This window comes from Zootoca vivipara, chromosome 8 (assembly GCF_965207765.1).
Source record: "Zootoca vivipara chromosome 8, rZooViv2.hap1.1, whole genome shotgun sequence".
NCBI lineage: Eukaryota > Metazoa > Chordata > Lepidosauria > Squamata > Lacertidae > Zootoca > Zootoca vivipara.
Genome location: NC_142591.1, coordinates 40,427,281 through 40,452,283, shown reverse-complemented (window position 1 = coordinate 40,452,283; position 25,003 = coordinate 40,427,281). Strand labels below are relative to the sequence as shown.

Sequence of the window (25,003 nt, the reverse complement as noted above, 5' to 3'; positions counted from 1 at the left end):
TTCCTTCCTAGTAAAAAATATGCAACAGTTAAAAAACACACACCATAGCAAAGCCCTCTAAGCTGGAAATGAAAGGGTTAGAAGATAAACAGAAAGACAACAGCAATGCTAAAGGGTGGGCAGGGTGGGTGACTCCCAGCAGCCGATGGGGCTGCCAATAGCCTGGGGAGCAGACCTCAGTGGAGCCTACAAAACCCAGGCCACCGTGGTTAGGCTTAATTCAAATGGGATTGATGGTGCCCACAAAGCTCCATGGTGGCCGGGGAGGAAATCCCAATGGTTGGGGTCACATGGCAAGGCTCCAGGGGCAATGGAGGTGCTGTGGCAGGCCACAACCACCACTCACCGTGGAAGAGGGGTAAACAGCCATTGGGCTTAGATTGGCATATTAGATTAAGCTAAACTTTGACAATATTTCTGCCTATCAAAAAAAGAGACAGAAACATTGACATGACAGAAAGTAGTGGAATGTACATGTTAAAGCATGGAAAGTTACATACCGGTAGCTTACAGTGGAAGAGCAAGATGTGAGCAGCAACTAAATACCCCAGGGAGAGGCACAGACTTAAAATGGTGTCAAATACCTGCTTTGGATGCCCCAATGGTAAGAAGCATTGAAATGCAAGTTGTATCTCAGATTATTAAATATTTGCATATTTGTTTTAAAAAAAACAGGTCTAATGGCTCTCATATCAACAAAGAGAAAAGTGGAGTTTTCTAGATTAGTAAACAGGGATTCAATGTGTAGTAAGGCTGTGTTCTCCACACCTCCCAGTTGCAGTGTTGTAATTGATGGCCGTGCCTACTAAGCAGCCGAGACTTGAATCTCATTTTGTATAATGAAAGCATCTCCATCTCTTGTTGAAAGTGAGCATTTGTCAATCTTAATTAGTGAGGTGTATTGTTGTCTCACAGGTTAAATTTGAGAAAATCAGAAATAAAAGTATTGTAATCAAGAGACAATTCACCAGTTGAGCTCTCTACACACAAACTCTGGTATTAGCTTTCTTTGCTTTCTGGTTAGCAGCTGAATCCCAAGTTGAGAGAGGTGTTTATTATGTAGAGCAGCACAAGGGCAATGATGATAATTAAAGTGAGTCAACAATTGGAAAGTGTTTATTTGAATGTGCAAATAATTTAATGTTTATAACCACTAATTTCAGTGCCAGCGCCCATTTATGTGTCTCTTCATAGTTTCCTACTGAGGCAGTAAATCATGCAACAAAAGAGTAGACAAATGGACAAGAAAAAATCCTGCTCGTTAAATATACAGTATTATGAGGGATAGATACTTTTGCAACCACCAGAAATAAAGTTGCTGTGTGAGCTAGAGTATATCTGAAGACGTACACCTCTGTAAACCTCTACTTTGTAACTTGTATAGTCTGAACAACCTGATCCCTAAATTGTTACGAGTATGCTGAGCAGCATCTCAGGCACAAGCAGCACTCAGGACATACAGTGATACCTCGACTTATGAACGACTCAACAACCGAATTTTTCAACTTACGAGTGGGGCAAATGGCCGCACGCTTACGAATTTCTCGACATCTGAACGGAAACCACGGCAGTTTTAGATAGGGTTTTTCCGACTTACGAATTTTTAGATGGGGTTGCTTCGACTTTTTCTGTTTCCAATGAATTCCTATGGGAAATTGCGTTTCCAATGGCACTTTTCGACTTACGGATTTTTTGACCTACGAAGATGCCTTCGGAACGGATTAAATTCGTAAGTCGAGGCACTACTGTACAAGATTTTTCCAAGCATTCAAAAGGAAGCATGAAGGCTTAAACTGGAGATGAGCAGGTGGAAACATCAGACATGCCCTCTGCAGTCTCATCTTCCCATGTTGATCAGGAAGGTCTAAAGGGCACTTGGAAAGTGTTGATCGCCTTTCCTACCTCGGCAGTTATCTTTCCACAAGAGCCAACATCAATGACAAAGTCCAGCATCACCTGAGCTCTGCAAGTGCAGCTTTCTCTCAATTGAAGCTCAGAGTGTTTGAGGATAGGGACATTCGCAGGGAAACCAAAATGCTTGTTTACAAAGCTATTGTACTACCAACTTTACTATACGCTTGTGAAACATGGAAACATTATCTCCAGCTCCTTGAAAGATTCCATCAGTGGTATCTCCAAAAAATTTTACACATCACTTGGGAAGGCAGGCGAACTAATGCCAGTGTACTGGAAGAAGCAAAGATCACCAGTGTTGAAGCAATTATTCATCAACATCAACTTCGTTGGACTGGTCATGTTGTTTGGATGTTTGATTATTGTCTTCCAAAATAACTACTCTATTCCCGACTCATGAATGGAAAGCGAAATACTGGTGGACAACAAAAGAGGTTTAAAGACTCTCTCAGGGCAAATCTAAAAAAAAATGTAACATAAGCACTGATAACTGGGAAACACTGGCCTGCAAGCACTCCATCTGGAGACCAGCCTTTACCAAATGTGTCATGGGCGTAAAGGAGAAACAAGCTAAGAACCCTCACCGTGATCAACTCGGCATATGGATCCAGAATTGGCCTCCACAGTCACTTATGGACTTACTGTTAAAACCATGTTCATGGAAGACAATCTTACTCACCAAAGAAGAAAGGGCACTTAATGAAAGGCATCCAATGAGACCTTTCCAGCCTCGCTGTGAGATAAATGCAGTTGAGGCAGCAAGCAGGGTTGAGAGCTTGTAGGAGTTTGGAAAGGCATGTTAAAGTGATATTGCCAGGAATACAATAGTGTCAAAGGTGTGTGGAATTGGGCTCCAAAGAAACCAACCTGCTTTCAAATTTTATTTTATTGGAAATTAGCTTGGTTTGCTGAGCACAGCTGAGGGGCATTTGTGTTTGCCAATCAATAGTTTTCATACTTATCAATGTTCAAACAGAAAGGTGATGTCTAACCTATTGTGCCAGGAAAGCAGGCATCTTCCCATGGGAGTGTTTGTGGATGGGTAAGGGGAAGGTGCATTTCACACACACACACACACACACACACACACACACACACACACAAACAAAATCAGAAATAATAAACTGTTTCAGGGAAGGGTGAGGGGATTAGTTTTCCATCCATGTCATTGGGTCCTCCCTACAGAAAGTGAATGGTGAAATGCATTTTGACAGGAAAGACTTCCTGACTAGAATTGCTTGGAATATTACTTTTCTTCCCCACTGCAGATTTTATACCCCTTTCATAAAATAAGCTACTCAGATCTCTCTCTTTCTCTCTCTGTGGGTATGCAATGGTTTCATACAGCAAAAACTAAAATTTCATACTTCAGACCCACATTTCATAAGCTGTGAGGCATGCACAAAAAATAAAAAGAAATGGCAGTATGCTGTTGAGTAAGTATGAAGCTAACATATTCTTCAGCGTTGTCCTATTTTGTATAGAAGTTGTACTTTCTGAGAACATGCTGTATCACAATATAACTAGACACAGGGTCATAGGAAGGGCGGTGTGGAGGTGTGGAGTGGCGGTTTGGGATCCCGCACTGCCCGAAACAGCAGCATGGGGCTTGCATCCGCCAGGCGGACTGTGGGCAGCTCGCCGCACCATCCCCCTGGGCAGATCACCACAGCGCCCTCCCCCCCGGGCGGATCACCAGAGCACCCCCGTGTGGGGATCACCGTGCCTCCGTGGGTGGATCGCCCTGCCCCCACCACTCCGGGTGCCGGAGCAGCTAGCTATGCCCCTTACTAGACATATAACTCACAGATTAGAGCCATGTGTGACCTTAGGTCAGCATTTCTTTTTCCTTTTTCCTTTTGGTGTGCATAAACATCCACACTGTATAATGGACAGAACAATCCTAAGTATAAGAAGCTAGCAGACCTTAAAGTGCTTTAACTTGAACTGGCGTAAATTACCTCATTCGAAACTCTGCCTGGGAGCAAGGGCTACTGTTGGCTAACCTGATCTTGGCCGAGGGAAAGCAAGCATTTAAAGAAAAGAATTGGGTGCACACCATTCTTTTTACTATTGTAAGCTCCACTGGGTTGTCATATCACATGACCAAGCTCAGCCGAGTTTGGATCTAGCATAAGTCTCCCTGCCTGGCCCCATCCCTGCCACTCCTGCTGTATGCCCACTTTTGGAGGCTTACTCCACCGTAAGATCTTGGTTCTGTCATCTGAACAGTATGTTGCTTTCTAAAACGGGATGTTGGGCTTATGCTGGTATAGTCTGGCTGTGCTGGGAACTCGATAACTAAGCCAGAGTTCTACGAGATCCTAATTCCTTCGTCCATGTGGATGTCCGGTTATTGCCCTCTTAGACATCATAGGATTGTGGTCAAGCAGGAGGCAGATGGATGCCAACAACAACAACCAGACTTTGTCAACTACTACTCCACTTGACTCTTTGGTCTGTATCTCCATCATAGACACCATCATTCTGAACCAATATAATGCTATTTAAATAGCAAATAAAATATTCATGAAAATGGTCGAGTAGTCAGGTTTCTTTTGGGGGGGTGGGGGTGGGGAAACTTGTCAGAAACGTCCAAATGCTCAATTTCTAAAGTTATGAGATATTTTTCTATCCAGCTCCCACAAATTATTCTTGTTCAGCCTATGTCTGCATTTTCTACAATTCTCTTTTTCAGCTCACAGGTGACTATTGTTTTAATCTTGGAAAATATCAGTTGTAGAAGAAAAGGGTTATTATTCTATTTATATCTTGTAGCAGCAGTACTGTAACAGTTACTAACAACATAGTTCTTCAGAGTTGCATGGAGATATTTCAAAATATTATGCAGCAGCAGTTTTGAACTTAATTGTCTGCAGATGGTGGATAATCTCCTTTCCTCACTCATTGCCACAAATCTAACTGCACCCAGGCTGGTCTGTGTAATTTACAAGCTTTCATATGATTCTTTCACACAAATTCCAGTGTTTTTTTTCTTTTCTTTTCTCCACTTCCCAGATGTTATATGCTGGAACTGACCTTTTAAAAGTTGTTTTATTTCTCCACCTTAGCGTAATGTATATAACAAGGTTAATAATTTAGTGACAATTATTTGTAGAATGGGGAGGGGAGAAATGTTATGATAAATGTGGACAGTAAACACCAATAAAACTGTGTTCATAATAATTTTAAAATATTTTCTCCATTCTTGTGTTCATGAAAGGAGACATGCGTACTATGGTCTCATGCCATAAACACTAATATGTAGTCAAATATAAGGAGCATGTGTAATCTGTGGGAGAAGTCGTAACAAGATTCACTTGGAGCTTCATATTTTGGGATGGTTCTAACAGTGACTCTTGTGAGTCATTCCTGTATCTGAAGATGCATGAAAGTATCTAATTAGCTTGAATAATGTGCAGGTGACTCCTAAATCAAAACATTTAGCGTCTTTTAAAACCTTTATTTTTATTGAATTTTCCATGTATAGAAATTATGAACAGCCATAAATGAAACTTCAGTAAAAATCATACACATTGTGATTTAAACAGAAAAAAATACAATTACAAAATGAAGAGATTAAAAGCTAAAATGCTCACAATATACAATGCAAATTTAAGGAAATGGGGGGAGGAATTCAAGTATTTCATTCAAGTATTTTATTTTAATATGTTCAGTAAATGGACCCAAGTTTGCACAGAAGCCATCAGGGTTTGTTAACTCTTTTGTAATCTAATTGGAAAGGTTAATTTCTTCTAACCAAGATGACACCCTGGAAAGAGCAGGGATTTCCACTGTTTATCTATTTCCATCCATCCAGGCAGTAAAGGTATGATACTTCCCCCGTCAGGCTTTCAGTACGAATGTGTGAAGGGGCCCCTAATGCACTAGTCAGCTAGCCCCACCCCAGAGGCTGATGTATATGTTGGCTACACATCCCAGTGTTGTGATACCCAGCTAGGTTATACTTAGAGCAGGTCCATTGTAATGAATGAACTTAGCTCTATATTGAGTGACTAATGCTGGATATCACCCCAAATCAACGGATTTTTCAGAAATGTATTTGTGGGATAAGTAAGACTGAGATCAGTGAACATGGGTTGAAGACAGGATGAGTCGAAGCTGGTGCAGTCACTCTAGTGGTTTTTGTTTGTTCATTTGTTTATTTGAACAAAATGTTGTGTAAAACTCACCAGGAAGCATCACAGAATATTTAAGGACTGGTTCACATTGCTAAATTCCTCCATGTAGTTGCGAATATCGGGGTGGACTGTGATCCCCCAATAGGTCTCTGTGTGGTTTGTAATATATATTAGCAAGCATCTGATTTTCGATTGTTCAACAATAACAATAATGTGCCCCCTCCCTGTATATAAGGCTGCTAACCTAAATAAAGGTTGGTGCAACGAAAATCGATTTTCATGTGGAAGAACTGTGAACTCGAAGTCAATTCTGGTGCTTAAAACAAATTCCTGTATTCATCATGTGCTCCGAGTTCTGTAACTCTATGTCTTTTGCACCTGCTTCCAGTTGATAGATCTTGGGGTTCAAGTAAAGCACAAAATAAGAGTCTCATCATGAAGTCTCACATACTCTGGTGAATGTATAACTGAATGGAGAAATTTTAGTCAAGACCAAACATTGCTCATGGTTAGCCTGTAGTCATCCCTGGTGGTTTTGCTTTTTCCAGCAGCCATCATAATATAAATGGCTGCCAGCTCACCTGCACACAGTTAAGTTCACATTAACTTTTATTCAGTTGTGTAAACAATCACATGAAGGAATTTATCAATGTAAGTCACTCCTAACAATTTTTCCCTCCCTTTCTTTCTTTAAATTTCTAAGGAATTGAAACAATAACATCTGAACAAGTTGTTTCTTGCTAGCTTAGCTTCAGTCTGGCTTTTTTTTCCCTCATGCATGCTGACCTGGAAATCTTCCTTTGCCTTAGCTGCGATAATCGTGACTCAGCTTACAACACCATACATTCGCATCGCCCCTGCTGCAGGCGACGACCAACTAACAGGTCAGACACTCAAGTATAGACAAGTCATCTTACCCATTTCCATCTCGCTTTTTGGGCTTGTTTTCCTCCATATTCTCATCATTCTTTGCTTGTAGTTGGTTTACCACAATGTAGACCTTTTTGAGGTTCAGCTCTACATTTGTTTAGCAATTTGCTGGGTACCAAATGTTTGGCACCTATATCCAAGAATGCCAAACAAATTCGCTGCATGTTTCATTGTGTGTTTGAGCACTGGGATGATCCCTTTTGAGCCTAATGTCACAAATACTTTGTCTGTCCTAAGATTCCGCGCAAAAACAAAACTATACCGTGATAAATCCCTGAAACGAGATATTGATAAAGTGAATGATATTAAAACTAAACTAATAATTGTTCAAACAAAATTAGCTTAAATCTCCCAAAAGAAACCTTGATATAGAAAAAACATAAATTTCTCAAAGAAACCTCTAAATAAAGTAAACCTTGACGAGGTGCCAGCTGAGTGACTTGTTTCACTGGAAAATCTCTATCTGTTTCCTCATAAGGAAAATATTTAGGGGCTGAGGTTTTCTTATCAAAAACTAGACAGGAACTGTAGACTCTGAAAAGAACTGAAAGCGACACCACAGTCTGGGGTAAAATCCCCCAAAATAAGACTCTAGTTTTGTTTAAACCAAAGGTTAGCTAATCCTATGAGACAGTTCAAATAATGAATATAATAGCTATTTGAAAAAGATTAGTTAGAGGGCTGTAAAAGCTCTCCTAGTTGTAATGTTATAACGCCATTGCTAAGGCCAATGGGATACATATCCTCACCTGCAGAACTACATTATTCAAAACAAAAATAAAACATGGTAGATTACCACAACATTTCTAGTTGAACCACACTATATCCAGTTCTTTGGAATATAAAATATGCTGCACTGGAAGACAGGAGCTGGACTTGTCCCTTCATTATACTTACACCTCCAAAATTGTCAGTATTACATAAAGCAAATCTCAATATTTATATTAAGAACAGCAGAGAAATGTATTCATATGCTTGGTATGTGGAGAACTTCACTTATTGGCTTGTAAAACGTGGTTTTTGTTGTGGTATTTTTGTGCTAAAGAAGTAATGAAATGCTGGTTTGGGTAAGATACCAGTTGATTCTTACACCCTTTACATATCACATATTTTGGATCAAATAAAACATGGTATCCCCCTGTATCATATAACTACTTTTGCTGATTTAAAGCAAAAAATAAAACAAAATGGTACCATCCTTGGGGTGTTCCATTGCCAGGTGGAAAGTCCTACCTTCCCTGCCACAGTGCTTCTGCAAACCATGTGCATTCCCCATAAAATGCTCTGTCTGCAAGTAGCATGCAAGGCTACTCTTCCTTTCAGCAAATCTTTTCCCCTCTTGTATTTTAAAACAGTGGATTTTCTGCTTGAAGAGGCAGACAGTAGTTGCTAAGCACCTTTAGTGAAACATGATCTAAATTAGTACCACACGGTTTGTTGCTGAGGCAGCTCTCCAGCTCTGTCAGCTAAGCAGATGAATGGTTAGCTGAAACTAGCAGAATTGATTAACAAATGCATATATAATATCGCTAAGAATGAATCCAAAATCCACATGCTTTTACAGTAACGTTACATTTTTCTTGTAAGTGACAGCAGACTTGAAACCACTAACTCACAAGTAATGTGTAATATTTACCTGGACTTTTTTGTGTTAATAATGTATGCTTTTGTTAGGCAACATCACCCACTATCCAACTAAACCAAAGGGCTGAAGTATATAGTACTATTGACATCTATAGAATCTCCTCATCTGTTGTATCATGAGAATCATTTTTGTCATTGTTACTCAAGATAGTTTGGGGTCGATCTACCCTACATGGTGATAAATGATGATATTTCCTGCCTGCTTTTTTTCTTGTACAGTGGTGCCTTGCTAGACAAATTTAATTCGTTCCAGGACTCAATTCATCCTATGAAAAATTCGTCTAGCAAGTCCCGGTTTCCCATAGGAATGCATTGAAACTTAATGCATTCCTATGGGCTCCGGGGGACTGGCGGCGGCATGGAACGGGGCTTGGAGAAGGTCTCCGAAGCCCCATCCGATGCCGCCTGTGTGTGAGGCGGCGGGGAGAAGCGCTTCTCCCCCCGCCACCTCGCCTGCTTTCCCCCCACCCCGCCTGTCACAAAGCGGGGATCGGACAGGCAGGGGGGGGGAAGCGGAGGAAGGAACGGATCCGTTCCTCCGCTTCTCCCCCCCCCTTCTTCCTGCGCTAGTGTTCTGCTGGTCTCTGCCGGTTGCCCCTCACTGCTTGCGGCAACCAGCAGAGACCAGCGGAATACAAAGGGGAACCAGCTGCAGCGTGGGAAGAAGGCAAAGGAAGATCAGCTGAGAGGCACTGACAGCTGTCAGCGCCTCTCAGCTGATCTTCCTTTGCCTTCTTCCCTTGCTATAGCTGGTTCCCCTTTCGCTAGACAAATGTAGGTTTTGTGATCGGAGGTTTTTATGGCCACGCTTCGCAAGACGAAACGGCGGCCATACAAAACCTCGTCGTCTTGCGAGGCAACCTCCGATCGCAAAACCTATTCGTATAGCGAGAAATTAGTCTAACAGGACATTCGTCTAGTGAGGCACCACTGTATATTCATTCGATGTATAACAGTGATGGTCAAACTTGGCTTTCCAGCTGTTTTGGGACTACAACTCCCATCATCCCTAGCTAACAGGACCAGTGGTCAGGGATGATGGTAATTGTAGTCCCAAAACAGCTGGAGGGCCAAGTTTGGCCATCCCTTATGTATAATAATTTTAGTCTATGTTCCAGTTGTGGCTATTTTTTCATCATGTTCTTGTTTTTCTTGTTTATATCTGGATCCAACCATTTAAATTCTTCTGGGCACTTGTCTCTCAGAGCATGTCCATATCTCACATTTGATCATGTTGGCCTTCTGTATACTAATGCTTCTCACAACAGTAAACACATAAAGTCAGAATGACAATTGTCTACTCTTATATGTTCATATGTTGGGCAGCCACATCCTAATCAGAGTTCTTGAGCATACACACTGGTGTTTAATGATGTGTGAAAGTTGTTTACACTTAGCAGATACTCTTAGAAAACACAACCACTGTGTAAAGTCCAGAGCTCTTCTCAATTGTAGTATCTCAGCCAAGTTAGATAAAGACTTCTGACTGACAGCCCTCATCAGTTGCAAGGCCTCTCTTTGTCACCAGCCTTATTGCCAGTATATCGGCTTCGATTAGAGCTCCAGCATTTGTTACACTGATAGTTCAAAGATTCTGTTTCTCCCTATTCTGCAGAGCAGAATGTAAAGTGAATGGAAAATGCTCTCCTTTCTGCAACACCAGCTGAATGCATTTTAATAGGCTCCAATGTCACTAGTGATTTATTGCCCCTTTTTGTTCTTTTATGTGTTATATTTGTCATTTTTTCTGTGGCAGTTTCATCTATAAACCAGTATTGTTACAAGAAAATGTTAAGAGGATATACGTAGAATTGCCACAGGAGCTGCTCCTTTCAAACACCCCCCCCCCCCGATCCCATCTGCAGGAGGTGATCGCTTCTCCCACCTGCTTTATTTTTGCAGCAAAAACATGGGGTCACATAGGCAGTATTCTCTCTGAATGGCAGTACGTATACTTTAAGCATGTCTGTCAATGTGCAGCACAAATAAATAGCTACATTAAGTGAATAATTTAGGATAATAGGGACAGAGTTATCTTCTCCTGATGGTGACAGACTCCATAAATACTAAAAGACAGCAAAAGGAACAAACCTGTTCCAATTGTATGCAAATAGTGAACTGATAAGGAATCTTTTCAGTGATTGTATCTTTAGACTGCTCTATCATTATTTTGAAAAAGGAGCTAGATATTTAATCACAATTACAATAAGAACCAGTGGTCAAGGGTTCCAAAACTGAATTCCGTCATATGATTATATTTCTGATTGTTGTTCTAATTACTGATGCAGCATGAGCTGCAATTACAGAGCTGTTGCCAAGATGGCTGCTGCTTTGTTCCATGTCACTGTTAATTATTTCCACGTGTTGCTTTGTTGTTGTCATATTTTTATACTGTACATTGCCTTTTTACTGAAGTGTATCTTTTAAATAACTGTTAGTAGTTGGATCTATTTTGAATTAATAGAGAGGATGAAAGTTGATTCTACCTATGGAAGGTTACTGGCTCTCAAGTAAAGGCCCCATTTTAGGCAAAATAAATGAAACCCACTTTGTAACCTGAGGGGAAAAATATACAACTGTGCTAATTGTCTCTGTGTGTACCTCAACACTGTTTTAGAAGCCTCAGAAGAGATTATTATTATAGTGTATAAATTTATGGTGCAGACCGTCATTAGAAAGCCAACAGGTATCACCTCACAATCATTGTAAAACAAAGTGAATCTGAGTTTTCTTCAAGAAACAAATATATATATATATGTATACTGTGGGCTGTTTAACTATGGATGTCACTCATTAAGACAAGATTCCAAAAAATGGTTTTTGAACAAACAGTGGTTCATCCATCATTCACAGAACTAGAACAAACAGTTTAACTCCATTTGATTCTCACCACTGTCATGCTCTGTGAACTAACTTTTGCTGCAAGAAAACTGCTTTTCCGATTGCACCCTACATTTTTGCTAGTTCCATGTTAGCTATGATGTCTGTGTGGCAGTCAAAAGCATTCTAGCATAAGTTTCTTGGCTGTCCGTTTTCCTTCCTGCCTAATGATTGGGAACTGTTCTATGCAAATGCTAATCTAGTGCAACAAATTCCAGTACACAGCCAGTTTTCATGGGCTTATGAAAGCTGGTTGTGTTCCTTTGCTTTGAGACACAGGAAATGCATTTTTATGATTATTCATTCAAGTATTTCCAGCGCAAAACTGATTTCAAATTACATATGAAAATCTGATCAAATCATTTTGGTGTAATTGCCCATAAGATGTATGCTTTTAAAAAGTTGAACTATTTTAATTCAGGAAAGTAATTCAGAGATAGCTTAAGCCAACGAATATCTAGAGCACACTTCATTAGATGCATGAAATGTCCTGAGTTACTAGTTTTAATATGCACACATACAAACACAAACACCCCAGTGTGGGAGGGAGGATTGTAATCAGTAGAACTAAAAGGCCATGACATTTCTGTGCAAAGTTAAAATGTATACAAGATAAGAACAGTGAGCATCCACAGCAGCCATAATTAGTGATAATACAATCTCCCTAGCTTTCTATGCTAATTTAACACCTGTAGTGGGGACATGAGAAAACCTTGGTTCCAATTAAGTCTTAAATAAATACAATTACACATAGCTAAACTCTAGTTTGGCACTTTGATGCTGGAATTTCTCTCCTCCTTTGAAATTCTTTGGCTGAAGAATGATGACCCTTTGGTCAGCAGCAGTATGTCATAAGAGACTGAAATGTTATCCCTTTAGTTTCTGAATGTCCAGTTATTCCATTCTGTAGAGAGTAGAGACTGACATTGTTCTATGTAGACAGAAGCTAGACATAGTTGGCAGGTAATGGCATATATCATGTCAGAGGAGGCTATTGTGTCATATAATATCATTGTCTGAGTAGAAATGGGGAAAGTGTTAGGGTCTGGGTTTGTAGCATTACTTTGTTCCACCTCAGACAATGATTCAAAATTGAAATAAAACTGTGCCGCAAACTGTGCCATTTTAGCTCATTATTATGGATAAGTTTTTAAAAGTTAATTGAGGAAATATGAGTTTCCATGGGCACAGCAGTGCAGTTTCTATCAAATTTGAAAAGTATGTGCCATCTGTGTGGTATAGGCTGGCACTCAGTCTCATTTTAAAAATGTCAGCTTCATTAGCAATTGCAAACACAAGAATAAAAATATGAGCTAATGTCTCAAAAAATGTAATTAATTTTAGAAACAAATGATATATCAGATACTAATTTCAAAAGCCAATGTTTGTTCAGTTACTAAAATAAAATTAGAGAAAAATATGTTTTTACATATAGAAAATAAAACCTTTACTTTACATCTCCCCCTTCATAGAGAACCTACAATATAAACAAGACATGAAACAAAATTTGAATTTCTGGTCTTTGTGGTGTTGGACAAGGAGGTTGCCAAGTCAAAATTTCAAAATGTTTAGGTAGATATAAATGAGGGGTCCTATTATACTCTGTGATAGCAAGACTGTTTTGAAATGGAGGAATGTATTTTAAACAAATTTTTGTCCTTTTAAACAAAAGAGATACAGCTTTAACAACAACAGATGCATAGCCCTTTAATAACAGAGGGTATTGCCTTCCCACAATAACTCAATCACTGCTGTGTGTTAAGCAGAGTGTGTGCGCGCGCAACATACACAATTTAAAGGTGGACTGAAAAAGCTATACTTTTTCTGTGAATGTGTATTACTGTTGTCTTGTATTGCCAAGACAAAATGCATCCGGAAAGAGGTGTGGCTCCCACAGAATGTACCCTCCTTTTCATTTCCCCCATACTACTTTGCTACTAAAGGATGTGAAACTGGACCCACTGCCTCCTTGGTTAGGGCCGGTACCCTCAGCTGGGCATCAGTGTCCTGGGACCAACAGAGACAGCTTGGCAGCACTGATTAGAGAGGGAGGAGAAATGGGACAAAAGGGCAGAATTGGATCCTAAGGAGGGGTCCAGCTCTTTGGGAAGCGCTGATTAGATGCTGGGCAGGATCCAAGTGGGTTGTCAAAGGAGAAGCCTGCCTCAGTAACATTGGATACCCCAACCGCCACAATAGAACCACCTGACTTTCCTAAGGTGCCACCTCCTGTCAATGAAGTGAGGCTAGAACAGACAGTGAGCTGGCCATGTCAACTCTGCCTATGCCGTTGCCAAGGACATGGCTCCAACTATGCCAGCACGAGTAGACTTGTCCTACTCGTAGGAGTGCTTTCTTGCTTGTTCAGTCCTCGGGCTCAGGAAAACGACAGCTTAAATGACTATTCCTGCCCTGCTCTTCAGAAGAGGAGCCTGGGGGCATGTCAGGTGTTGGGACAAGGCCTTAACTTATACCTAGCCATGTAACGTAGAGCTGTGCTGTGACTTCTCAACCACGTAGACTGTAACTTGATCTGTGTTTGGGTGCTGTAGTGAATTCTGGAATAAAGCCTTTAATAATAATAATAACCGAGTTGAGAGTCCGAGTACTGAGTTCATGAGTCAAGTCAGGGTCAGGACAGTAGAGGATTTTCAAGCGGCTTTTTATACTCCTTGAAAATCCACTGACAGCAAAAATCAGACTTTGGTGCAGCACTATTGACTTGATGTTGGCCTTGGCCTGATTCATATCTTTTCCAAGTATACTGCCCTGCCTTTTGACTCATCTGAGCCCTCTGCTCAGACTTCATTACTTTGTTTCCAACTTCATCTAATTCCAGCCACCCTCTCTTAGTAATGCCCTTTGACAGCAATATTTATCTAGTGACTGACAGGCCTTTGGCCTCTGCCATAAGATCCTGGCTGCATCCAGCATTTGGGGGGGGGGGAATCAAGAAAGACATTCTAAAACAAAGCTTCAATCTATCTTTAGTAACCCATGCCTCTCTGGGATATATTGGAATTCTTTCTGAACTTACTGCTTGGGGGAAGGCGGTGGGGTACATAGCAGCCCAGCATTTGAAAGGAGACACACAGAAAAGCATTAACGAAGACGCACCAACAATATTTTTCAAAGAAAACTGCAGCAAACATGGGGCATTATTATTTTGCTCAGGGAAACAGATTTTTAAGTGACATTTCCTGTTACTTTTAAATGATTTTTATTAATTTTCCAAATAAAAGTAATACAAAATTCTGCAAAATGCAGAGTCTGATGACACTTTACATAGTCCACATACAATTATAGATTGGTTTTATTTTATGCCTGTTTTGGTTTGACAACAAACACTTTGACATTTTCTGCAATAGGGCAAATTTTTACATTATTTTTAAATATTTAGCAGAAGTCACTATAATGTAAGGGTATTGGTCTTGGATTGAAAAGACGCAGTTTTAAATTGCTGTTCACCCCTGAAACTCACTGAGTGGCTTTGGGTCAATTATTCAGCCATCATCCATCCATCTTGCTATAAAAAAATAGAAGAGGAAGACCAGGTGTGATTAGTGTGTCACCTCAGAACCAAAAGGTAGCAGTAAAGATAGCAGCTCATCATATTTCTAACTGGTCTTATTTCATACATTAAAAAAAAATCATCTGAGTTTGTAAAAGTTTTGAAGATTACTCTGTTAATGCCAATGCACGTATTATTATTATCCAATCTTCCAGACTATGACTGAATGTGGGTTACACCAGCCCTGCAAAGCAGCACAGTTTTGCTATATCCATTTTTGGAAAGGAGTGAGAAGGGAATGAATGTCAACCTTGTAATGTAGTCCAGCATTTGGGATGGGGGGTCTAGGGAAATGCAGTGGGGAGGGAATGCAGTGGTGTTGGTTGTAGCTGCAGTACAATTAGGTGCTGGAGAAGGTGAGAAGAGGCAGGGAAAAAGCAGCTCCCTCCCTGGCTTCTGGAACACTGTTTTGTCAGCTTCCCAGAATCCCACCTATTCCCACAAGGCACAAGGGAACTTGACGAAGTAATTTTCCCAGGGCACCTGAATCCTTAGCCTGGACATGAGGTCCCCTAGAAACAGCATGTCCCAAAGCTCCTTCTGTTCAAAATGTGGAAAACAAGCTGAGGATTCAGACTGAAAGCCAGTGTGGCATAGAGGTTCCAGTATCAGTTTAGGACCAGGGAGGGAGAATAGAGTTGGAATCCTGATTCAGCCAATTCAATGGGTTGCTTGCTCTCAGTCTAATCCACCTCACAGGTTGATGTGAGGATAAAATGGGAGGAAAGTACACGACTCTGAACTCCTTGGAGAAAGGGTGGGATAAAAATACAACAAAGACATAAATAAAATAAGTATTCAGTCATCTTGGGAAAACTACATTTTCTAGAGGTATACTTCTTCATATTTCAATATGAACAAGAGAAAAACACTCAGGAGACATGTTATTGTTTGATAATGTGAGTGTTTATTATGACCTAGCCAAGTTCATACTCTAAACCAGCTGGTTTTGGTGGCATCACTAATCGTAATTGTAACCACATAGGTGGAAAGTCAACACACTTTTAAAGCAACAGTGACTGAAATTCAAGCGATATCCGTTTGTTTGTTTTAAAAAAAGGAATAATAAAACCAGCACAAAGCATTATGTTAAGCAGATCAAGAATGAATGGTAGTTACTTTTTGGTAGGTATGCAGATGTGCTATTTCATCATCTTTATGCTTCTGTAAGTTGTTTATTTTGTTGGCATCCAGATCAACCAAACTAAAAAAATCAGAGCTGTCAGAATCCTTAATCTGATTTACAGTTCAGTTTGTAACAGCTTCCATAATACTATGCTGCTTTTGCCAGGGATTTTTTCGCTCCAATATTTTAGGGTGGTATTGGCATAGGGGTCGCTCTGGCTATTGATCTCCTGGGCTGTGAGTAATGCATGCTGATCCAGTTCAGTGGATGCTCTTGCATCTTGCCCTTTCAAGGTCTTGAGGTGAACTCAGACACATTTGGCTCTCACAATCTCTATAGCAAGTTTAGAAACTGCTTTTGCTTCCAAGGACTAGATATGCCAGTGGGTGGGTAGTGTGTGCATGCTGATGGGCCGGGTCAGGGATAGAATACTCCCCCCCTCACACAATCACACATCCTTCCTCTCACACCCACAGATGTAAACCCACTCATAGGTATATGCATAGACACACAGTCTTCCAGTTTCTTTCTCTTGTTCTCAAACGCAGACACAAACTTCTCCCTCTCTCTACCCCAGACACATACTGTGACCTAGCCCCCCCTTCCCAGCTGCATGAGGATCACTTTGCCACATGCTTTCCTGCACTCCTAATTAGGGACGTGAAAAGTCTTTGCTTTCCATTCTGCCCTATGTTTGTTGTATCCATCGCTATTTCTGTTCCACTGCAGTTTGTCTTCCACCAAAAAATGTTATTCATCTCATTGTGCGCAATGGCAAAATTACATATCTTACGTGATTACTTAGGTAATTTATGTAATTAATGACACTGTTTTTACATTATCCCACCTCATTTCAGTGCAAAGGAAACTTAACACAAATGGGGGGAAAGTATTGAATACAGTATCTACGAACTGAAAGGAACAACAGCAAATACTGGGTTGACTTTCATTCCAGACATGGGATGAAGAAGTGAACATTGACAATTTCTGCTTCCATTGCTACTTCTTTTCTTTTTCAATTCTCTAACTCCTGAAAGCTAAAATTGTTATTCCTGCACTGCTGTTAGCACCGAGATTGCAATATTTGTTATATCAGGTACATAGCAAGGCACGTTAAACCTGCACTTATCAGAAATCCTGAAGCAGCTAAACTTGCTGGTCACGTGCTGATTAGCAGTGCAGGAAAAGCTTGTATTTTCCCCATTGCCCATCTGAGCTGATTAGCTGGACAGTGGGGGAAAGTGGACAAGGTTTTGTTGCCCACACTGAGAGCAGCTGTGGGCTCATATGGCCCACAAACCTTGAGTTGCCATCATGTCCTCTGTATGGTCTGTTCTGTTCTCTCTGCTGAGTAACCTTGAAAGCTCCCACTCTTTCCTTGTGTTCCAAGTTGTGAAATACTCCCCTGCCTGTTGCCATTAATGAATGCAACCTCTTTAGGATTTAGGACCTCTCAGCACCCACTGACTGTGAATACAGATTAGCCCCTTGAACTGATGCCTTGATTGAACTCTTCAGCATTTGACCCAGTTTCTGCATCAAACACACCTCAGCTGCAAGGACAGAGGATCATACTCTGCTGAGAAATGGAATCATGCCAAGTCTTTAAGGCAGAACTGAATGTCTTCCCTGTATCTTTTCCCAACCTCTCGCATTGTGGCAAATTCCTTGAATTAGATAATCAAAGGCAGAAGCGCACCACTATTTGACAATTTAGTCCTGTCTTATTTTGCATGATTCCATGTTCCTAATCACAATGCAGCTGTCAAATAGGGGGTATAGCATTTCATTTCCCTGACCTTATCTGCAATATGAGTTAAGGGTGGGTGCTGAAAAGTGATATTACTTGGATCCTGCTGCCTGCATAATAATTTGATTGCCGGCCTCTTAAGAGTATGAGTTTTTTTGAACCTGTGATCATTTACTTTGCTCTCAGGAGGAACAGATATTTACCAGTTTCTATATTACAAAGGTCAAGAGTTAGTGCTAAAAAAAGAAATGGAGAAAAGAAAAATCATCATGGGCCAGTTTGTAACAGGAAAAGTAGATTCCATTGGTAACTCAGCTCTGCTGTGACGTTTTTCTTGGATGTTTTAAAACTATGCCGTTACATTATTTGATTAGAAGAACATCTGTTTAAAAAGCATCCAAATGACGCATTGAGCAAATGCATTTAAAGCCAACAACAGTGAAGAAATTGCCCCAGCTTCTGGTCAGACTTAAACGAGAAATTGAAGTGAAACCAGTGTGTTCTGATAAAGGAAAGGATTATTGAACTAAGTAGCACCATGGAGGCGGGGGTGGGGGAATTAACAGCTTTTATGTCTCTACATAACTAACCTGATTTTACTTTTATACATGTTTCTTCACACTTATGTGAAGGTTACAGTGAAAAATGTGTAATTAAATATAATGAACTAAACTGCAATCCTACTGAATTTAATGTAGCTTATTCCCAGATAAGTGGGGTTAGGATTGTAGCCTTAGTTATTTACTTTCAAAAGAAGTAATATGAAGTAATTTTTCCCAGCTCATACAAGTTTATCATTTGCGCTACAATTCAGCCCATCGCTACATACACTGAAGTTGTGTTGGTTTCAGTGGGTTTACTGATTACTAGATTGTAAACGAAACTGCATGATCCTATGAACTGCTTTGTAGGTACAGCTGATTATGTTGTAGGTGCAGCAGCTCATGAGATCAGGTAGGCTTGAAGCCACAGTTGATTGCTAATTATTTTACCAGGATTAGCTTCATTGGTGGCACTTAAATTGTAGATGCTTGCCGACCTGCCCTTGATGAGGCATACTGTAAATATAAAGGCACGTGGGGGATGTGCAAATCCCCACAATGCTGATGGCCTTCTGAATTCAACTTTGTCATTGGCGGGCTAGATGGTCCATTGGTTTCATCAGTATTTTCTTACTCATATTTCATTCTATTGAATGTACACCCCTTAGAGGTTTTTGTTTTTATTAAGTGGTATATAAATCTTGTTAAATAAATAAAATAAGATCCAGAGAGGATTTCCTAAGGAGTGGATACATGTGTGCTTTTACCTGACTGGAATGTGTCCTTCATCCTCTTTGCTTACCTGGATGGAGGACAGAGAAGGGTTTGAGCGTCTGCCAAAACTAGTCCATTGCACAAAGTCAAAATTGGCACTCATTGCTCTGTTCAGTTTTGTATCTTACTCTGCCTGCCGCTGGCTTGTGGTGGCCCCTGGAAAGTTGTGCAGAATTGAATGTGGCTTTTGGGTTGAAAAAGATCCCTCACTCCTACTCTAGAGGAACTGTACCAAAACTGGCATCAAGGTCAGGGTGAATAGAAGTGACCTTATTCCAAAATGCCTGGCAAATTAGTCTCAGCAGAGTCCCCGTGTAGACATTTTAAGTTTAAATAGGCATTCCCTCAAGTGTGATCCAGCCATTGTATGGAATATTAATTGTACATCTGTAGAAATAGTGAGTTGTGTTTTTTTTTAAAAAAAAAAAAGTTTGCATTTTTTAAAAAAATCTCATTTTATATTTTTGTGCATCACTTTGATGGCCTCAGGCTGTAAATCAGTTTATGTTCAGGATATCTACTTCAACACGTGCACTATCTGTTTTAGTTGTCTCTTTGCTTGTTTCATGGCCCCTAACTCTCTGGTAAACCAGAAAGCCAACCAAACTCTACAATGTGGGAGCTGATGCTAGCGAGTGATAGGCTTGTACCAGCCCACCAGTGCAATGATTTTTGATTACATAACTAGACTTCCCCTGCTCTCCTTTCTCACACCTGCCCCGTAAAGGTTTTGTTATACATGCCAGGTTGACCCCTTCCTCCACCTTTAAATGGTTTGTGACATATATGTTATTATAAGGGGAATAACCACCCCACTTATAACCACTTGCCCAGTCTTGCTCATTTTGGCCACATATTTCCTCTACTGTTGTGGTGATGTGGGCCATAGCAAAGCCCCAAAGTACGGCCATAGCTAACTGGGGAAAGTACATTATTAAGTTAGCTTTTGTGATATAAAATAGGAGGGATGTGTCCCTTCCACAGTAATTTTAAACGTGAAGGCAAAAAGGGCTTGTACGTGTTGAAAGTAGCAATTGCCATTTGAAAACATTTTTTGTATGTGAAAGTCACTTGGGTTCAGTAATAAAATCTAACCTGCAGATTATCACTTCTTCATGCTCAACATATATTTAAAAAAAACTTGCTATACCAGCACCTTTCTTGCTCTTCTCAAGCATTGATGTGGCAAGCAAGGTTAGGAAGAATTGTCAGGTGTGTCATATCAGGCAAAGCATAAATGGTATGACAAGGTATGACAAAAGTCTCCCATTAGTGACACTTACTCCTAATTAGTGCTAGTGAGAGACCAAATAAGTGCTTGCTCCAGTTTAGAGATTATGGGTCATCTTTGGAGATGATATATAATGCAGGGATTTGCACCATTGTAGAGAGATCATATATACTGTGTCTAGAGGGATGATCAAGTAGTGACCGGCTCGTTAATAGCCACCAAAATAGATATAGAAAGATTTGTTCGCCTAATGTGGCAATCACTTTGTAAAAATGCAGCTGTAAACTTTGACAGTAAGGGTTTTGGAAATCTGACCCTTGTTTGTCTGAGTGAGAATTTGAGTACCCTTGAAAATTTGGCATCATTTGGTACTAAGCAATAAAAATCCCTCCCTGAGTTGATTATTCATTACCATGGTTTCTAGGCAAATAAAAAAAAAGTTAGAACTTAATCAGAGCTTTCAAAGACCTTGATGAAAACAGGAGTGTGCTGGTCCCCAAACGTTAAAGTTTAATTACATTTTACTTGTTCCCCGCCCATACCCATGTCAATCCAAAGGAACTTTAATGAGGGAGCTTATAAATCAGACTTGTTTCCATGATTGTCTGTCTACCTTGTGAAGGTGACACGGTGCTTCGAAAGATGAATACTGTCATATTTTGATTAAAAAGTCAGAAGTCCTTTAAGGGGGTCAGCATGCTGAATTGAATAATGCATCCTTAACAGTTTTCATGCTAAAATTATTTACCGTAGAAAATGGATGTTTCATGAGACATGGATTCTGATGTTCCGTCACATTATACAGTAAACAGAACAAACATTACTCTTTTTTTGTAAAGAAGCGGCTATAAAAGCTGAAGACCGTGGCTGCTGTAAGGCACTGGTTATCTCATTTAAGCAGATATTAAATGTGGGTGCCAGTGGTGTGATCATCAGCTGCTTCCCATTTTGTGAATAAATTGCTTAGAAGGAGTCTTTTGCCTACCAGATGTGACCTAGATTTAGATTTCCAAAGGCCAAAAAAAGTCTATTGTGTAAAAAACAAAACAGTTGCTGGTAAAATGCATGGTAAATGAGCTTATCTCACATTTCCAGGTGTTTAAGCTAATATGTTAAAGAATTACTGCTTCATTTATGAAAAATAATTGCAGAAAATGTTTCGGCAAATCAAATTTGGATAGGGGATTATGATAGTTATTGTGTTTGTTAGCAAGTTTTTAAATAGCAAGGCCAACAGGGAGGGTAACACAGATAATAGAAATATAGAAAATTGGTATGTGAGAACAGGTTACAGTGTGGGTTTAGCATCAGAATTTGGTTTAGGGTTATAAACAAATAAGAAATCAATGATTTGGTGTCTGCCAGCTTTGATGACAATTATGATGATGTCAAACATTAGAAATAAACCATGCAATGTCTTAATTATGTTCTCTCTTTTAAAAATGTGTTTTTGCAGGTGCAGCAACTAGGAAACCAGACCCTGAACCAGAGAATCAAACAGACCATACGGTTAAAATAGCTGGAGTAATTGCAGGAATCTTGCTGTTCGTTATTATATTTCTTGGGGTTGTGTTGGTTATGAAGAAAAGGTGAGTAACTAATAAATCTTTCTGTGTCTGCATATTTGTGTTGAAGCATCTCCTGCAGCAGTTCTCAGTAAAACAGATGCAAAGTTTCTGGCTACTTTTATGGACAGTTTGAAAATATATGTTGCTCATTCTCCCTAAAGCCTTGCTAGTGTTGAATGAAATTGTGATATCTGACTCTTTCCTCCTGCAGCAGCTTTCTTAGTAAATTAATGTTAGTGCCTGCAGTTGGGGATTCTTGCACTGTATACAGTACTATCAGCCCAAACGACATAAGGATAATGTTTATGTGTAGCCCCACTCCATCTAAGAGCTAAGGAGAAAATTTGAGGTGTCTGAGTCATTGTAGAACTCAAAAATACCATATATATATATATATATATATATATATATATATATATATATATATGTCTAACAGACACAGTGCTTTGGAACCAATATATAGCATTGTATCCAAAGAACTGTGGAAAGAAGGTAAATTGGAAAAGTGCTGAAGGGTTTGTGTCAGACCATAATTGTCAAATGTGTCAGACCATGCTTCTGCTTCTGCAAACCACAAGCTGAACAATATTTTTGGAGCTACTTTGGCTTTTCTCGCACCGTGTTTTAGTGAAAAAATAGCCCTACACCAAAAGACAACTCCATCCATGATCAAAATGACACTTCTGGATCCAAGCTGGACAGAAGTGTAAGAGTGGAATTTTGAAGAGTGCTGTTTGAAATATTTGCTCACAATTCACTGTGTATATTTTCCCCAGTGAAAACAAGTGAAAGGATTATATTGTTATAATGCTGAAGTTAACCTAGGGCAGGTTCAGAAGCTGCATACAAAAGAGTGAAAGGCAGAGGGTCCTGTTCTGAGCAGACATTACAAGCTTGTGGAATTTATAGTTTTGATTGTACTCAAAAATTATAATGTCCTGGAAAATCTACCTGACATCAAGGTAATATGTTTGGGAGTGGGAGCGAGGGAATAGTTTTCACCGTGGGACTAGTAAGAACATATCAGAAAAAACAGTAGAAGATTGGGCCAATATTATTCATGCTTTACTTCGAGTATGCTTAGGTTCATTTGTCAATGAATCTCTGAGTTGATAGAATATGATTGGTATGAAAAATATCTGAATGTTTATACTTGGAATGCTTGATCCTTTGTGTAGGCTTTTTGTGTGCAATGCACACCACTGCAATTTCTCCAGGCCTCAAGTTCCTTAAATGAACTCAGATATACTTGCGAAAGACCTCACAGAGTTCCAGGTGTGAAACGAAATATCAATAGAGCTAGGTTTGAAAAACACAAGTACATTTAAGTCACCTGCGTATTAATATGGTCCCTGTGGCATGACTGTGAACCAGATGGAATTCAGTGTCATAAGGTAACAGATAAAACTTGTGAAGAAAGCAGCTAGAAGAGCAAAAGAACCTCTGTGAAAAGCAGATCCAAAATCTGAGTTTATTATTATTATTATTATTATTATTATTATTATTATCTGTCTGAAGATTTCAGGGTGGTTCGCAACATAAAAATACAAAATGAGAACACAAAATACATAATAAAACAAAAACAAACCAATAACCCCCCTCCCACAAACACATTTACGAGTCCATAGAATGTTAATCAACCAAAGGTCTGGTGATAGAGAACATTTCCACCTAGCACCTAAAGATATGCAATGAAGGCACCAGGCACCCCTCCCTTGTTTAGTGTCGGAAAGAAATATACAGCCATACCTCGGGTTATACCCGCTTCAGGTTGTGTCTTTTCGGGTTGCGCTCCGTGCCGAACCCGGAAGTACTGGAATGGGTTACTTCTGGGTTTCAGCACATGCACAGAAGCCCTAAATCGCACTTTGCGCATGCGCTGAAGCGCCGAATCGCGCAGGTTGTGAATGCTGCAGGTTGCGAATGTGCCTCCCGCACGGATCATGTTCGCAACTGAGCGTCCACTGTACAGTACTGCATTGATAAAAATATGTAGAAATCATTTTTGGCATGTTGTAGCCTTAAAATCTATATACAGAAATAAATGTATCAACAATGAACTAGCATTATGGATTGAACTTGGCCAAATTTTATTATTCCAAAGAAAAGTTGTGGTTAAGATTCTTCATTTTCCAGAGGCAGCACATGGGGCCTTTTTAAGCACTATTAGCTGTCACTGACTGACTGGACACCAACGAATGATGAGAGGTACCAGCTGAGGAACCCCCAGGGGATGAAGACTCAGAGCTCAGGGATTGGTGGTAGGATGATAATGAGTGGTAAGAGGGAGAAGAAGGTGTTGGAAGCTGAAGAGGTTCAGTTTAGTGAGCAGGGAGAGTCTGTAGCAGAGAGAAGTACCGAAGCAGGAGAGGAAGGGAGGTCAAGAGGCAGAGATGAGTCAGGCTGTTGAAGAAGCTAGGAGGTTTCCCCCTTCTGCTGTGTCAAGGGAACAGGGAAGAGCAGAGGGTATAGTGATGTAGTCTCAGATTGCTGAGGAAGGAACCAGGGGAGGAATAGATTTAGGCACTGTGGGAAGGTGGGGACCTCCAACCTCCATAATTGCCTCATATGGGCAAGGACTACCATGAAGAGTTGCTGTGCTCATCAGGCTGGCGCTTTTTAATATGAAGCTTAAAACAAGATATAATTTTCTTTCAAATTTGAAGCACTGGAATAACATCTTTTGTATAATTAATTAATCATGTACCTGTGGTACCTCTGGTTACAAACTTAATTTGTTCCGGAGGTCCGTTCTTAACCTGAAACCGTTCTTAACCTGAGGTACCACTTTAGCTAATGGGGCCACCCGCTGCCACCACACACCACCGCTGCGCAGTTTCTGTTCTTAACCCGAGGTACTACTTCCGGGCTAGCAGAGTCTGTAACCCGGAGTGTTCATAACCCGAGGTGTTTGTAACTCGAGGTACCACT

The 25,003-nt window shown here is 40.2% G+C and overlaps 1 protein-coding gene across 19 annotated transcripts in view; it reads left to right on the top strand.

Moving 5' to 3' along the window:
* The window catches only part of PTPRM (protein tyrosine phosphatase receptor type M), a 416,336-nt gene that overhangs the window by 260,965 nt on the left and 130,368 nt on the right, over window positions 1–25,003 (top strand). For 11 of the 19 annotated variants that reach the window (XM_035126005.3, XM_088675354.1, XM_035126003.3 and 8 more), the window contains exon 14: window positions 21,961–22,093. In XM_035126005.3, the coding sequence (XP_034981896.2) occupies window positions 21,961–22,093 (133 nt within the window). Of the gene's footprint in view, window positions 1–6,865; window positions 6,941–21,960; window positions 22,094–25,003 lie in introns of all 19 variants that reach the window. The other 8 variants (XM_035125996.3, XM_035125994.3, XM_088675342.1 and 5 more) reach the window with 1 other exon arrangement.